General features: G+C 36.5%; 1 protein-coding gene across 1 annotated transcript in view; it reads left to right on the top strand.

Moving 5' to 3' along the window:
- Positions 1–18,159, top strand: part of CDK12 (cyclin dependent kinase 12) — a 57,333-nt gene that overhangs the window by 20,857 nt on the left and 18,317 nt on the right. The window contains 6 exon segments of the mRNA XM_064733621.1: positions 3,810–3,986; positions 10,698–10,837; positions 15,381–15,551; positions 16,271–16,460; positions 16,819–16,875; positions 17,368–17,469. Coding sequence (XP_064589691.1) covers positions 3,810–3,986; positions 10,698–10,837; positions 15,381–15,551; positions 16,271–16,460; positions 16,819–16,875; positions 17,368–17,469 — 837 coding nt within the window.

Here is an 18,159-nt window from a genome sequence, read left to right as displayed (position 1 = left end):
TATTATTTTTATATTTTATATTTTATTTTTTTATATTTTATATTTTTAATATATTTTTATATTTATTATTTTTATATTTTTATTTATTATTTTTATATTTTTATTTATTATTTTTTATATTTTTATATATTTTTATATATTTTTATATTTATTATTTTTATATTTTTTATTTATTATTTTTATATTTTATATTTTATTTTTTTATTTTTTATATTTTTTATATTTTTATTTTTTATTTTTTATATTTTTATAAATTTTTATATATTTTTATATTTATTATTTTTATAATTTTTATTTATTATTTTTATATAAAATATTTTATTTATTATTTTTTATATTTTATATTTTTAATATATTTTTATATTTATTATTTTTATATTTATTATTTTTATATTTTATATTTTTTATATTTTTTATATCTTTTTATATTTATTATTTTTATATTTTTTATTTATTATTTTTATATTTTATATTTTATATTTTATTTTATTTATTATTTTTTATATTTATTATTTTATATATTTTTATATTTATTATTTTTATATTTTATATTTTTTATATATTTTTATATTTATTATTTTTATATTTTTTATTTATTATTTTTATATTTTATATTTTATTTATTATTTTTTATATTTTTTATATATTTTTATATTTATTATTTTTATATTTTTTATTTATTATTTTTATATTTTATATTTTTATTCATTATTTTTTATATTTTATATTCTTTATATATTTTTATATTTATTATTTTTATATTTTTTATTTTGATTTTTTATATTTTAAGTTGATCTGCTTAGCCTGTAGTTCCTAAAACCTCCTCTATTTTCCCATCAGTAAAAATGTGCTGGGATTGGGGAATAAATCCCATTTTCAGTGTGCAATCCCCCAGTCCTGACCCAATACAATCCCCCTTTGGTGAAATGTTACATACTCTGAATAATTGGATTTATTCTCATGGATAGTTCTGGTATTGATAAGCATGGAAATTTTCCCATTGCCTCCAACCTAAAAGTGAGGCTGGTGTGTGTTGTTCAGTAAATATTCCTGATTTTAAAATTCTCTTTTGAGCAGGACCTTTGAGCTTCTTGCTGATTTTCCCTCATTTCCAATCCCACAGATTATTTTTATTATTATTATTCCATTATTATTATTATTATTATTCCAATCCCACAAATTTCTATTTTATTTTTTTCAACCCCTCACACCTAAAGCTCTGTTATTTTTTACTACCCAGGTGTGATTTAGCTCTGTAAATGTGATTTTACCCCTGACCTCAGTAAATGCCTTTGTGTGATTTTTTCCCAATAAAAGGATGGGAAATCCGGATTTTGGGGTTCCATCCCTGCTGATTTTGGGGTTCCATCCCTGCTGATTTTGGGGTTCCATCCCTGCTGATTTTGGGGTTCCATCCCTGCTGATTTTGGGGTTCCATCCCTGCTGATTTTGGGGTTCCCTCCCTGCTGATTTTGGGTCCCATCCCTGCTGATTTTGGGTTTTATCCCTGCTGATTTTGGGTTTTATCCCTGCTGATTTTGGGGTGTTATCCCTGCTGATTTTGGGGTTCCATCCCTGCTGATTTTGGGTTTTATCCCTGCTGATTTTGGGGTTCCATCCCTGCTGATTTTGGGGTTCCATCCCTGCTGATTTTGGGGTTCCATCCCTGCTGATTTTGGGGTTCCATCCCTGCTGATTTTGGGGTTCCATCCCTGCTGATTTTGGGGTGTTATCCCTGCTGATTTTGGGGTTCCATCTCTGCTGATTTTGGGGTTCCCTCTGCTGATTTTGGGGTTCCCCCCCTGCTGATTTTGGGGTTCCCTCCCTGCTGATTTTGGGGTTCCCTCCCTGCTGATTTTGGGTTTTATCCCTGCTGATTTTGGGGTTCCCTCCCTGCTGATTTTGGGGTTCCATCCCTGCTGATTTTGGGGTTCCATCCCTGCTGATTTTGGGGTTTTATCCCTGCTGATTTTGGGGTTCCATCCCTGCTGATTTTGGGGTTCCATCCCTGCTGATTTTGGGTTTTATCCCTGCTGATTTTGGGGTTCCATCCCTGCTGATTTTGGGTTCCATCCCTGCTGATTTTGGGGTTCCATCCCTGCTGATTTTGGGGTGCAAATAGAGAAGTGAACAGATAAAAAAGCAAGAAAATGGGAATTTTTTTGCTAATTGAGAAGTGATAATTGGTAATTTGGAAGCTGGGCACTGCAGGTTCTCTCTCCAGACAAACCTTTACCCTTCCCATCATGGTCTTACAAAAAAAGTTGGTTTTAATTCTGGACAAAAGCTGAATTTTTTTGTGGTTTAGTGGTAAATGTGACTGTTCATGGTTGGACTTGATATTTTCCAGCTTTAACAATCCCCTGTGTGTATTTAAACATGATTATTCTGCTTTTAAGGATTTTGCTGTCAATGAGGGGAAGAATTCCAGCCCATCTTCCTCTCCCATTTCTGGTGGTTTTTTATTTTCCTTAAGCAGATTCCACAAGAGATTCTTGTGCAGATTATTAGGCAGTGTCTAATAAAATAATTGGGAAAATGACCCAATTCCATCAGTTCATTTATTCTAAAATTCAAACACCAAATCTGCTCCCTGCCCTAAAAACAGACCTGGGAAGGTTCTTTGGATATTTGAATTTTTTCCTTTTTTCTGGTGAAGCAGAGATTTGCATGGAGAATTCGTGATTGCTCAAACCCAGGAATTCTGCTCCTGCCAGTCTAAACCAAACTCCTGATAATTGGATTTTAAAAATCAAATTGTGGCTTTTGGGAGTTCAAACCACATTTCAGTCCTGGTTAAAAGTTTTCTTATGGAGGAAGGTTTAGCTCTGGCTCTGTGTTTATTATTATAGTGGTTATAAATATATTGTTAATAAATATATTATTATTATTTATTATAAATATATTGTTAATAAATATATTATTATATATTATTTTTATTATTTATTATATATGTTATATAAATTATATATATTATATGTATTATTATATAATATATATTATATAATAATATGTATTATTAAATATATTATTTTATTATATAATATATATTATAATTATATAATATATAATATATATTATATATGTTATATGTAATACATATTATATTACAATATATTATATATATTATTATATAATATATATTTATATATTGTATATATTATTCTTTATTTATTTTTCATTTATTAGTATACATTATAATTATATAATATATTATATATTATATTATATATGTTATATATAATACATATTATATTATGATATATTATATATATATTATTATATAACATATATTTATATATTGTATATATCATTATTTTTTTATTTATTAGTATATATTATTATTTATTATTAAATAATAAAAATTATATATATAATAATATATTATTTTAATATATAATATAAATATATTATTATTATTTATAATATATTATTATATTATTATTATTTATTATAGTCCTCACCAAGCCAAGCCCTTAATTCACGGTGCTAAATGGAGTAAATAGAGGAAGTAAAGGTCAGAAATGGGTGCTGAGCTAACACAGGAAATTCTGAATTTCTGGTGCTGATTTGTGCAAATTGAGGAAATTCTCGTGCAGCCCATGACTTGTTCCACCCTGACACTTTTCTCTCCTGGTGCATTAACATTGTCAATTGAAGTTGGTTTATTTTCCATTTTGATGTGCTAATTTTGACACTTTACCTCCCATCACCAACCAGCGCTGTTACCCTGCAGCAGCTTTATTTTTATTGCTTTGTTTGTCGAGTCTGATTTTGTGTTGTATTAATTTTGTATTTTTGGAGTGCAGTCCCAAGGAGGCCGTTCCTGCCCGGCCGCTGAGGAAGGAGCGGGAGCCGCGGCCGCGCCATTTACTGACGGACCTGCCCCTGCCCCCCGAGCTGCCCGGCGGGGACCCCTCCCCGCCCGACTCCCCCGAGCCAAAGGCGGCCACCCCACCCCAGCACCCCTGCAAAAAGAGACCAAAGTAAGCCCAACTTCGCATTTTTTCATTGTTTTATTTAATATTTTTTATTATTTTAGTTAATATTTTTCTGATTTTTTATTATTTTATCTTTTTCTGATTTTTTATTATTTTATTTAATCTTTTTCTGATTTTTTATTATTTTTTTATTATTTTTTTATTATTTTATTGAGTCTTCTGATTTTTTATTATTTTATTTAATCTTTTTTACTATTTTATTTAATCTTTTTCTGATTTTTTATTATTTTATTTTTTTTTTTTTTTTTTTTTTCTGATTTTTTATTATTTTATTTAATCTTTTTCTGATTTTTTATTATTTTATCTTTTTCTGATTTTTTATTATTTTATCTTTTTCTGATTTTTTATTATTTTTTATTATTTTATTTAATCTTTTTCTGATTTTTTATTATTTAATCTTTTTCTGATTTTTTATTATTTAATCTTTTTCCGATTTTTTTATTATTTTATTGAATCTTTTTCTGATTTTTTATTATTTTATTTAATCTTTTTCTGATTTTTTTTTTATTATTATTTTATTTAATCTTTTTCTGATTTTTTATTATTTTATTGAATCTTTTTCGGATTTTTTATTATTTAATATTTTTCTGATTTTTTTATTATTTAATCTTTTTCTGATTTTTTATTATTTTATTTTTTTATTATTTTTTTATTATTTTATTTCATCTTTTTCTGATTTTTTTTATTATTTTATTTCATCTTTTTCTGATTTTTTATTATTTTATTCTGATTTTTTTATTATTTTATTTAATCTTTTTCTGATTTTTTATTATTTAATCTTTTTCTGATTTCTTATTATTTTATTCTGATTTTTTTATTATTTTATTGAATCTTTTTCTGATTTTTTATTATTTTATTCTGATTTTTTATTATTTTATTTAATCTTTTTCTGATTTTTTATTATTTAATCTTTTTCTGATTTTTTATTATTTTATCTTTATTCTGATTTTTTTATTATTTTATTTAATCTTTTTCTGATTTTTTTATTATTTTATTTAATCTTTTTCTGATTTTTTATTATTTAATTTTTTTCTGATTTTTTTATTATTTTTTATTGAATTTTTTTTTTTTTTTGATTTTTTATTATTTTATTTAATCTTTTCTGATTTTTTATTTTATTCTGATTTTTTTATTATTTTAATTTATCTTTTTTGATTTTTTTATTATTTTATTTATTTTTTTTTTTTTATTATTTTTTTTGATTTTTTTTTTTTTTTTTTTTATTTATTTTATTTTTTTCTGATTTTTTTATTATTCTATTTTAATATTTTTTCTGATTTTTTATTATTTTTATTGAATTTTTTTTTATTTTTTTTTTGATTTTTTTATTATTTTATTTAATCTTTTTTCTGATTTTTTATTATTTTATTGAATCTTTTTCGGATTATTTTATTATTTTATTTAATTTTTTTCTGATTTTTTTACCATTTTTAAATTTTTTTTTCTGATTTTTTATTATTTAATCTTTTTCTGATTTTTTATTATTTAATCTTTTTCTGATTTTTCATTATTTAATCTTTTTCTGATTTTTTATTATTTAATCTTTTTCTGATTTTTTTATTATTTTATTTAATCTTTTTCTGATTTTTTATTATTTTATCTTTTTCTGATTTTTTATTATTTAATCTTTTTCTGATTTTTTATTATTTTATTTAATCTTTTTCTGATTTTTTATTATTTTATTTAATCTTTTTCTGATTTTTTATTATTTTTTTATTTTTTTTATTATTTTATTTAATCTTTTTCTGATTTTTTTATTATTTTATTTAATCTCTTTGAGTTTTAATCCTTTTTGAGTTTCAAATTTAAGAGGTTTTTATTGAGGGAAGGTTTTGAGATTTGAGAGGTTTTTATTGAGGGAAGTGAGAAAACAAGTTCCTATTTCTGAATTATTCTGTTTCCTGTGGGTTGTTTCACATTTGAGCCCTCAGATAAATTGCAGCTTGTCTCATTTATTTAAGAATTCATGGTAGAAGTTCACATCCAAATCTTCAGCCACATCTACCCCAAAATCTCTTTTTCTCTTTGATTTAGCCAGAAGAAACCTCTGGGTGAGCATTTCTGTATAAAACTCTTGTTGCTTGGATTTTTGGATTTGGATTGGATTTGGATTTGAAAAAATTTGGATTTTTGGATTTTGGATTTGGATTTGGATTTGGAAAAATTTGGATTTTTGGATTTGGATTTGGATTTGGATTTGGAAAAATTTGGATTTTTCCCTGGTGATCCCTGGCAGTGTCCAAGGGCAGGGCTTGGATGGTGAAAGCTGTCCCTGCCCATGACTGGATCATTTTTCCTGTCCCTTCCAACCCAAACCATTCCACAAAATTCCACATTCAAGAATTTGCCCTGATCACAAATGGAATCAGTTCTTGAGGGAGCAAAATGCCCTGATGTTTTATACAGAGCCTTTTAAATAAAAACCAAACACCCAGCATCCTGCAAAATATCTTTGATATTTTTGATTTTTGCCCTGCTGTAGTCTGATCATGCCATCCAGGATAATATTTCTGGATTGGGTATAGTTGGGATTATACACCAAAAATCCATTAAAATAAAAATTCCAATTCTATCCTGAGCTGGAGCCCTCCAGGATATTTCTATATTGAGTGTAGTTGGGATTATACACCAAAAATCCATTAAAATTCCAGTTCTGGGAGCGTGATGCCAACATGCCTGAGCTTTAATGTTGTATTTTAGAGATTACCACAATCAAGCAGGTGATTTTTTTGGTGGGGTGGCACTGAGCTGGAGCCTTTCAGGATATTTCTGTATTGAGTGTAGTTAGGATTATAGACCAAAAATCCATTAAAATTCCAATTCTGGGAATGCAACGCCAACGCGCCTGAGCTTTGCTGTTTTATTTTATGGATTAACCCAATCCAGCAGGTGTTTTTTGGTGGGGATGGCACTGACCTGAAGCCCTCCAGGATAATATTTCTGGATTGAGTGTAGTTGGGGTTATACACCAAAAATCCATTAAAATAAAAATTCCAATTCTGGGAGCGCGACGCCAATATGCCTGAGCTTTGCTGTTTTATTTTATGGATTAACCCAATCCAGCAGGTGTTTTTGGTGGGGTGGCACTGAGCTGGAGCCCTCCAGGATATTTCTATATTGAGTGTAGTTGGGATTATACACCAAAAATCCATTAAAATAAAAATTCCAGTTCTATCCTGAGCTGGATCCCTCCAGGATATTTCTATATTGGGTGTAGTTAGGATTATACACCAAAAATCCATTAAAATTCCAATTCTGGGAGCATGATGCCAACATGCTTGAGTTTTGCTGTTGTATTTTATGGATTAACCCAATCAAGCAGGTGATTTTTTTGGTGGGATGGCACTGAGCTGCAGCCTTTCAGGATAATATTTCTGGATTGGGTGTAGTTGGGATTATACACCAAAAATCCATTAAAATAAAAACTCCAATTTTAGGAATGCAACGCCAACATGCTTGAGCTTTAGTGTTGTATTTTAGGGATTAACCCAATCAAGCAGGTGACTTTTGGTGGGCATGGCACTGACCTGAAGCCCTCCAGGATAATATTTTTGGATTGAGTGTAGTTAGATTATACACCAAAAATCCATTAAAATAAAAATTCCAGTTCTATCCTGAGCTGGATCCCTCCAGGATATTTCTATATTGGGTGTAGTTGGGATTATACACCAAAAATCCATTAAAATAAAAATTCCAATTTTAGGAATGCAACGCCAACATGCTTGAGCTTTGCTGTTTTATTTTATGGATTAACCCAATCAAGCAGGTGGTTTTTTTGGTGGGGATGGCACTGAGCTGGAGCCTTTCAGGATAATATTTTTGGATTGGGTATAGTTGGGATTATACACCAAAAATCCATTAAAATAAAAATTCCAATTCTGGGATTGTGACACCAACGCGCCCGAGCTTTGCTGTTTTATTTTAGGGATTAACCCAATCGAGCAGGTGATTTTTTTGGTGGGGTGGCACTGAGCTGGAGCCCTCCAGGATATTTCTATATTGAGTGTAGTTAGGATTATACACCAAAAATCCATTAAAATAAGAATTCCAATTTTAGGAATGCAGCACCAACATGCCTGAGCTTTGCTGTTTTATTTTAGGGATTAACCCAGTTGAGCAGGTGATTTTTTTGGTGGGGATGGCACTGAGCTGGAGCCTTTCAGGATAATATTTTTGGATTGAGTGTAGTTTAGATTATAGACCAAAAATCCATTAAAATTCCAATTCTGGGAGCGTGGTGCCAACACACTCGATGCCAACATGCCTGAGCTTTGCTGTTGTATTTTGTGCATTAACCCAATCCAGCAGGTGTTTTTTGGTGGGGTGGCACTGACCTGGAACCCTCCAGGATATTTCTATATTGAGTGTAGTTGGGGTAATACACCAAAAATCCATTAAAATAAAAACTCCAATTTTAGGAATGCAGCGCCAACATGCTTGAGCTTTAGTGTTGTATTTTATGGATTAACCCAGTTGAGCAGGTGATTTTTTTGGTGGGGTGGCACTGAGGTAGAGCCCTCCAGGATAATATTTTTGGATTGGGTATAGTTGGGGTTATACACCAAAAATCCATTAAAATAAAAACTCCAATTTTAGGAATGCAGCACCAACATGCCTGAGCTTTACTGTTGTGTTTTATGGATTAACCAAATCAAGCAGGTGGGATGGCACTGAGCTGAAACCCTCCAGGATAAATATTTTTGGATTGAGTGTAGTTTAGACTATACACCAAAAATCCATTAAAATAAAAATTGCAATTCTGGGAGCGTGATTCCAACATGCCTGAGCCTTGCTGTTGTATTTTATGGATTAACCCAATCCAGCAGGTGATTTTTGGTAGGATGGCACTGAGCTGAAACCCACCAGGATATTTATTTCTATATTGAGTGTAGTTTAGATTATACACCAAAAATCCATTAAAATTCCAATTCTGGGAGTGCGACGCCAACATGCCTGAGCTTTAGTGTTGTATTTTAGGGATTAACCAAATCAAGCAGGTGGGATGGCACTGAGCTGGAGCCCTCCAGGATAATATTTCTGGATTGGGTGTAGTTGGGATTATACACCAAAAATCCATTAAAATTCCAATTCTGGGAGTGTGACACCAACATGCCTGAGCTTTGCTGTTGTATTTTATGGATTAACCCAATCCAGCAGGTGATTTTTTTGGTGGCATGGCACTGAGCTGGATCTCTCCAGGATATTTCTATATTGGGTGTAGTTGGGATTATACACCAAAAATCCATTAAAATTCCAATTCTGGGAGCGTGATGCCAACATGCCTGAGCTTTGCTGTTTTATTTTATGGATTAACCCAATCAAGCAGGTGAGATGGCACTGAGCTGAAACCCTTCAGGATATTTCTATATTGCAAAAATCCATTAAAATTCCAATTCTGGGAGCGTGACGCCAACATGCCTGAGCTTTGCTGTTTTATTTTATGGATTAACCCAATCAAGCAGGTGTTTTTTGGTGGGATGGCACTGAGCTGGAGCCTTTCAGGCTATTTCTATATTGAGTGTAGTTTAGATTATACACCAAAACCACATTAAAATAAAAATTCCAATTTTAGGAATGCAACGCCAACATGCTTGAGCTTTAGTGTTGTATTTTATGGATTAACCCAATCAAGCAGGTGATTTTTGGTGGGGTGGCACTGAGCTGGAGCCCTCCAGGATATTTCTATATTGAGTGTAGTTAGGATTATACACCAAAAATCCATTAAAATTCCAATTCTGGGAGCGCGACACCAACATGCCTGAGTTTTGCTGTTGTATTTTATGGATTAACCCAATCAAGCAAGTGTTTTTTGGTGGGGTGGCACTGAGCTGGAGCCCTCCAGGATAATATTTTTGGATTGAGTGTAGTTTAGATTATAGACCAAAAATCCATTAAAATTCCAATTCTTGGAGTGTGGCAGCAACATGCCTGAGCTTTGCTGTTATGTTTTAGAGATTACCACAATCAAGCAGGTGATTTTTGGTGGGGTGGCACTGAGCTGGAGCCCTCCAGGATATTTCTATATTGCAAAAATCCATTAAAATTCCAATTCTGGGAGCGCGACGCCAACGCGCCTGAGCTTTGCTGTTGTATTTTGTGCATTAACCCAATCCAGCAGGTGTTTTTTGGTGGGGTGGCACTGACCTGGAACCCTCCAGGATATTTCTATATTGAGTGTAGTTTAGATTATAACACAAAAATCCATTAAAATTCCAATTCTGGGAGTGTGACACCAACATGCCTGAGCTTTGCTGTTGTATTTTATGGATTAACCCAATCCAGCAGGTGATTTTTTTGGTGGCATGGCACTGACCTGAAGCCCTCCAGGATAATATTTCTGGATTGGGTGTCGTTGGGGTTATACACCAAAAATCCATTAAAATAAAAATTCCAATTTTAGGAATGCAGCACCAACATGCCTGAGCTTTGCTGTTTTATTTTATGGATTAACCCAATCAAGCAGGTGATTTTTGGTAGGATGGCACTGAGCTGAAGCCCTCCAGGATATTTCTATATTGGGTGTAGTTGGGGTTATACACCAAAAATCCATTAAAATTCCAATTCTGGGAGCGCGACGCCAACACCCCTGAGCTTTGCTGTTGTATTTTATGGATAACCCAATCCAGCAGATGTTTTTTGGTGGGGTGGCACCGAGCTGGAGCCCTCAGGTGTCTCACAGAGCTTTTCCCCCTGCAGAATCTGTTGTCCTCGCTACGGGGAGCGGAGGCAGACGGAGAGCGACTGGGGCAAGCGCTGCGTGGACAAGTTCGACATCATCGGCATCATCGGAGAGGGCACCTACGGGCAGGTGTACAAAGCCAAGGACAAGGACACAGGTGAGCCTGGCACCAGATAAACCCACCCTGGGGTTGTGCTGCTCCACAGGGAGAAATTCCTGCAGGGCCAGCAGTGGCTTTTCCATTGAGTGTTTTCCAAAAGGGGCAGGAGAGCAGCAGCTCTGGGATGTGGAGTTTGGTGCCCAAGTGAGACCCGGTGCCCTGGGGTGTGGTTTGGTGTCTGGTCAGATGATTGGGGTGGCCACAGGTGCCAGCTGCTTTTGAAATTGTCAGATTTTATTGGGAAATTCTAGTGCTGTGGGAAATTCTAGTGGAAACCTCTGTGGGAAATTCTAGTGCTGTGGGAAATTCCAGTGTAAACTTCTGTGGGAAATTCCAGTGTAAACCTCTGTGGGAAATTCTAGTGCTGTGGGAAATTCCAGTGTAAAATTCTGTGGGAAATTCTAGTGCTGTGGGAAATTCTAGTGGAAACCTCTGTGGGAAATTCTAGTGCTGTGGGAAATTCCAGTGGAAACCTTTGTGGGAAATTCCAGTGTAAATTCCTGTGGGAAATTCCAGTGGAAACTTCTGTGGGAAATTCCAGTGTAAACTTCAGTGGGAAATTCTAGTGTAAGCTTCTCTGGGAAATTCTAGTGTAAACTTCTGTGGGAAATTCTAGTGCTGTGGGAAATTCCAGTGTAAATTCCTGTGGGAAATTCCAGTGTAAACCTCTGGGGGAAATTCCAGTGTAAACTTCTGAGGGAAATTCCAGTGTAAACTTCTGTGGGAAATTCCAGTGTAAATTCCTGTGGGAAATTCCAGTGTAAACTTCTGTGGGAAATTCCAGTGTAAACTTCTGTGGGAAATTCCAGTGTAAATTCCTGTGGGAAATTCCAGTGTAAACCTCTGTGGGAAATTCCAGTGTAAATTCCTGTGGGAAATTCCAGTGTAAACTTCTGTGGGAAATTCCAGTGTAAACCTCTGTGGGAAATTCCAGTGTAAACCTCTGTGGGAAATTCCAGTGTAAACCTCTGTGGGAAATTTTAGTGGAAACCTCTGAGGGAAATTTTAGTGTAAACCTCTGTGGGAAATTCTAGTGTAAACTTCAGTGGGAAATTCCAGTGTAAACCTCTGTGGGAAATTCCAGTGTAAACCTCTGTGGGAAATTCTAGTGCTGTGGGAAATTCCAGTGTAAACTTCTATGGGAAATTCCAGTGTAAACTTCTGTGGGAAATTCCAGTGTAAACTTCTGTGGGAAATTCCAGTGTAAACTTCTGTGGGAAATTCCAGTGTAAACCTCTATGGGAAATTCTAGTGTAAACTTCTGTGGGAAATTCCAGTGGAAACTTCTGTGGGAAATTCTAGTGTAAACCTCTGTGGGAAATTCTAGTGCTGTGGGAAATTCTAGTGTAAACTTCTGTGGGAAATTCTAAACTTCAGTGGGAAATTCTAAACTTCAGTGGGAAATTCCAGTGTAAACCTCTGTGGGAAATTCCAGTGTAAATTCCTGTGGGAAATTCCAGTGGAAACCTCTGTGGGAAATTCCAGTGCTGTGGGAAATTCCAGTGGAAACCTCTGTGGGAAATTCCAGTGGAAACTTCTGTGGGAAATTCCAGTGGAAACCTCTGTGGGAAATTCTAGTGCTGTGGGAAATTCCAGTGGAAACCTCTGTGGGAAATTCCAGTGTAAACCTCTGTGGGAAATTCCAGTGTAAACTTCTGTGGGAAATTCCAGTGTAAACCTCTGTGGGAAATTCCAGTGTAGGGAAATTCTAGTGCTGTGGGAAATTCCAGTGTAAACCTCTGTGGGAAATTCCAGTGTAAACTTCTGTGGGAAATTCCAGTGTAAACCTCTGTGGGAAATTCCAGTGTAAATTCCTGTGGGAAATTCCAGTGTAAACTTCTGTGGGAAATTCCAGTGTAAACCTCTGTGGGAAATTCCAGTGTAAACCTCTGTGGGAAATTCTAGTGCTGTGGGAAATTCTAGTGTAAACTTCTGTGGGAAATTCCAGTGTAAACTTCTGTGGAAATTCCAGTGTAAACTTCTGTGGGAAATTCCAGTGCTGTGGGAAATTCTAGTGGAAACCTCTGTGGGAAATTCCAGTGTAAAATTCTGTGGGAAATTCTAGTGCTGTGGGAAATTCTAGTGCTGTGGGAAATTCCAGTGTAAACTTCTGTGGGAAATTCCAGTGCTGTGGGAAATTCCAGTGTAAACTTCTGTGGGAAATTCCAGTGTAAACTTCTGTTCCCCCTTTGTGGTGGAGCAACGTTGGATTTTCTGACCCAGAGATGGAGCGACTGAGAGGTGTTTTAAAAACTTTTATTCTGTTTTCAGTCACGTGTTATGATTCACACCATCACAATCAGAAGCCAAATATTTCTTAATTACAATCTAGTAGAAGTGTATTACAGTGTAGTAGTGGTGGATTGCAAGCTAGTAGAAGTGGATTACAATCTAGTAGTAAAGGTGGATTACAATCTAGTAGTGGTGGATTACAATCTAGTAGTAAAGGTGGATTACAATCTAGTAGTAAAGGTGGATTACAATCTAGTAGTAAAGGTGGATTACAATCTAGTAGAAGTGGATTACAATCTAGTAGTAAAGGTGGATTACAATCTAGTAGTAAAGGTGGATTACAATCTAGTAAAGGTGGATTACAATCCAGGAGTAGGAGTGGATTACAATCTAGTAGAAGTGGATTACAATCTAGTAGTAGAGGTGGATTACAATCTAGTAGTAAAGGTGGATTACAATCTAGTAGAAGTGGATTACAATCCAGGAGTAAAGGTGGATTACAATCTAGTAGTAGAGGTGGATTACAATCTGGTAGGAGTGGATTACAATCTAGTAGTAAAGGTGGATTACAATCTAGTAGTAAAGGTGGATTACAATCTAGTAGTAGAGGTGGATTACAATCTAGTAGTAGAGGTGGATTACAATCTAGTAGTAGAGGTGGATTACAATCTAGTAGTAAAGGTGGATTACAATCCAGGAGTAGAAGTGGATTACAATCTAGGAGTAGAAGTGGATTACAATCTAGTAGTAAAGGTGGATTACAATCTAGTAGTAAAGGTGGATTACAATCTAGTAGTAAAGGTGGATTACAATCTAGTAGAAGTGGATTACAATCTAGTAGTAAAGGTGGATTACAATCTAGTAGTAAAGGTGGATTACAATCCAGGAGTAGAGGTGGATTACAATCCAGTAGTAGAAATGCATTACAATCCAGTAGTAGAAGTGGATTACAATCCAGGAGTAGAGGTGTATTACAATCCAGTAGTAGAAATGCATTACAATCCAGTAGTAGAAATGCATTACAACCTAGTAGTAGAAGTGCATTACAATATAAGCGTTTCTTGGCTTATCAGCTTTTACCACACCATACTGCAAATATCTTAAAGCCAATCATCTAAAATTCCTCTTTGTGGCTCCTACTCCATAGTTCTGTTTCTCCAAAGTGCCTAGAGTTATTTACAAGGCCCCACAAACCCATTTCTCAAGGAGAAGCCCCAGGTGAGAGCTCCTAGCAGAGCAATTGAACTAAAACGAGCAGGGAGGTGCCTTGGTGGGCATTGGAGCTGCTGCCAGCTGCCTGGGGGCTGCAGGTGAGCAGGCTGTTCTGCAGAGGGGGGCATATGTGGCCCGAAGTTTAGAATCCAACTAGCTGAGGGCGAAAGGCCGACGCCCCTCTGCAATTCCTGGCCAGCGCCCTTCGGCGTCTGAGGGCCTCGGGCTGTGCTGGCTGCGGACTGGCTCACACCGCTGGTATAGGGGAGGAACGGAACTGACCATTTCCCAGGGGTTAAACATCGGTTTATTGAAGGTATTGCGGGATCCAAACGCGGGGAAACCAACTGGGAAAAAGTTTCTCCATAGGGGGTGAAACAGGATTATAAAGGAGGGGTGCAGAGGGGGGCATATGTGGCTCGAAGTTTAGAGTCCAACTGCTGAGGGCGAAAGGCCGACGCCCCTCTGCAATTCCTGGCCAGCGCCCTTCCGGCGTCTGATGGCCTCGGGCTGTGCTGGCTGCGGACTGGCTCACACCGCTGGTATTGGGGAGGAACGGAGCTGACCATTTCCCGGGGGTTAAACATCGGTTTATTGACGGTGATGCCGCATCCAAACACCGGGAAACCATCCGGGAAAAAGTTTTTTTTTACATAGGGGGTGAAAACAGGATTATAAAGCAAGGGGGTGGGTACAGACAGAGCCAATCAGGAAAGGTGAGGGGATGAACTTCACAGAACTGACACTCCATGGAGACCAATAATCAAAAGGTAAAGGAGGTGTCCTGGGACTCCAGCCAACCACCATCTCTAGAGAGGAGAAGGTTCTCGAAACCTGGGAGGAGGAAGGGAGTGATTGACTGGACAGGGAGGAAACAACTTTCACTTATAAGGGAAACCAGGGGAGGAGCAATTACACATCGGCAACTATGAATAGCAGTTGCTATAGCAACTTAGCTGACAGGCTAGCAGTGGCGGGAAAAACTGGGGGAACGAAACCATTTTACACATAATAGGGGAGAACAATACATAAATTGGGGGAATAACACAAGAAACTTAACAACACACTACCACACTGTGCCCCTGTTGGCCTGCAGGTGAGCTGGTGGCTCTGAAGAAAGTGCGGCTGGACAATGAGAAGGAAGGGTTCCCCATCACGGCCATCCGCGAGATCAAAATCCTGCGGCAGCTCATCCACCGCAGCGTGGTCAACATGAAGGAGATCGTCACAGACAAACAAGATGCACTGGATTTCAAGAAGGACAAAGGTACAGCTGGCTGCTGGGGGGGTTTGTGTTCACCACAGATGTGTTAGCTCTGCTCTGGGGTGGATTTGTTGCTTTGAGTTCCTCCTGCGGCTCCAGCGAGGTTGGATCTGGCTCTGGCCTCGCCTCAAAGGACAGGTTCCAGTTGGAGGGAGTTGATTGAATTCCTGCAGAGTCACAGGCTTTAAAAAAATCCTTTACAGGATTTTACACTCATTTTTAACACTGATTAGTGGCAACAAACTTACTAGTAGTGTGAAAAGTTCTTTGTCCTCAGTCACTGTGGAAAAAGTTTTAGCATCCCACTGGTTCTTGTTTGGGACCTTCCCTTCCAGGAGAGAGAAGGGAACAACCCAAACACAAGTTCAAACCATGCATGGTAATCCTTCAACAAACTTTCTTGTAAGAAAATAACCAAAGCATGAAGGTAAATGTGGCCAGAACTTCAGAGGAATTTATTTGAGTGTTGTTTAATTTCAGATTTGAGTGTTATTTAATTTCAGATCTCAGCTTGGTGGGGCTGCTTTGTTATTTTGAGGCTTTTTTACCCCTTGAGGGAAAAGGACACCCAGTAAGCCCAAAACAGCAAACTGTTAAAAAAAACCAACTTCATCAGAATTGTACACAATAAAGACTCATTCAACAATTTAATTTCCTTTAATTCCTCCTCTTTTTTATGTCTCTCCTTTTGTTTTCAACCATTTCTGTGTTTATTTTCCCAGGTGCCTTTTACCTTGTGTTTGAGTACATGGACCATGACCTAATGGGGCTGCTAGAATCTGGCTTGGTACATTTCTCAGAGGACCATATCAAGTCTTTCATGAAACAGTTAATGGAGGGTCTGGATTACTGTCACAAAAAGAATTTCCTTCATCGAGACATCAAGTGCTCCAACATCTTACTGAACAACAGGTACAAGGATTTTGTCCATTATTACAACCAAATGTCTCAATATCCACCTAAAAAAAAATCTCAGGGACATTGGCCTGTTTGTGGGAAGGGTTTGTGATGCAGATGACACTGAATTATTGGTTTTTGGGGGTTTTTTAACTTTGTATTTCTTTGAAGTGGAGAATTAAGCCTGGCATATCCAGCAGTAATTCCTGTGGTTTTCTGAGGCTTTTTCTGCTGTATTGGGGGGTTTCCTCACCCTTTAACTGGGATTTAAGTAGGAGTTGTGTTCTGAAGGGTCCCTGACAGCTCAGTGCATTCCATAATTCTGTGTTTTAACTGTGATTTAAACCAGGGACTGGTTTTTTTTGTCTTTCAGTGGGCAGATCAAACTTGCAGATTTTGGGCTCGCCCGACTCTACAGCTCAGAGGAGAGGTGAGAAAAGGGAAAGGGTTTATCTGGGTGGGATGAGCTTCTTCCTTCTCAGTTATCCACACAATCCCTCACTTGGAAAAATCATTTTTAGTGATAGCATCGAGCTCCAGCTGTTGGACAGACACACTCCTGGCTGGTGTTAATAACTTGTCATTAGAAGAACAGCTCAGAAAGAGCCAAAACTTCTTCTCTGCTTGCTTTGACCTACCCTGGAGTGAGGTTTGCTCCAAGCTCAGTCACCATTCAGTGATGGCAGCCTGCTGAGGGTCAGGGATTTTCAGTCTTGGGTACCTACAACAAATCCTGATTGCTGTAAAATCCATGGTACCTCCTCAGCTGCTTCTAACTCAGAAGTGCAGACACTTGAAACCCCTCTGCTGCCACCAACAGGTGTCAGTGCAGCTGGGAAGTAAAATCAAAAAATCAATTTTCAGGTTTTTGTGACTCTTGGGATGAGTTTTAATCAGTATTTGGTTTTTTTTTGCTTTGCAGCCGTCCCTACACCAACAAAGTCATCACGTTGTGGTACCGACCGCCAGAGCTGCTGCTGGGGGAGGAGCGTTACACCCCTGCCATCGATGTGTGGAGCTGTGGGTGAGTCCTGCTGCCTCCCCTGCCTCTGCTGCAGCTCCTGAGCACTCCCAGGGCAGCTGCTCCTTCATTTGGGCCCCTTCCCACAGCTGGATCTGCCCCATCCATGCAGGGTGTCAGGAGCAGACAGGAATATTTCACAGTACTGGGCTGTCGTTGTTAAAAAACCACTTAGGAAAAACTCCTAGAATGAAGTTTGAAATGAGAAAGGGTAAAAAACTGAATTTTCACTATTTAAAATCCATGGCAGCTTCTCCTTGATTTGTGCCAGTTCCCACAGCTGGATCTGCCCCATCCATGCAGGGCGTTAGGAGCAGACAGGAATATTTCACAGTACTGGGCTGTCATTGTTAAAAAACCACTTAGGAAAAACTCATAGAATGAGGTTTTCCTCATTGGGTTTGAAATAAGAAAGTGAAAATTGTGTTCTTTACCCTCTTTAAAACCCATGGCAGCTGCTCCTTGATTTGTGCCACTTCCCACAGCTGGATCTGCCCCATCCATGCAGGGTGTTGGGAGCAGACAGGAATATTTCACAGTACTGGGCTGTCGTCATTAAAACCACTTAGGAAAAACTCATAGAATGAGGTTTGAAATGAGAAAGGGTAAAAAACTGAATTTTCACTATTTAAAACCCATGGCAGCTCCTCCTTGATTTGTGCCAGTTCCCACAGCTGGATCTGCCCCATCCCT

The sequence above is a fragment of the Zonotrichia leucophrys genome, chromosome 27 (assembly GCF_028769735.1).
Source record: "Zonotrichia leucophrys gambelii isolate GWCS_2022_RI chromosome 27, RI_Zleu_2.0, whole genome shotgun sequence".
In the NCBI taxonomy this organism is placed as follows: Eukaryota; Metazoa; Chordata; class Aves; order Passeriformes; family Passerellidae; genus Zonotrichia; species Zonotrichia leucophrys.
This window is presented reverse-complemented; position numbering and strand designations above follow the sequence as displayed.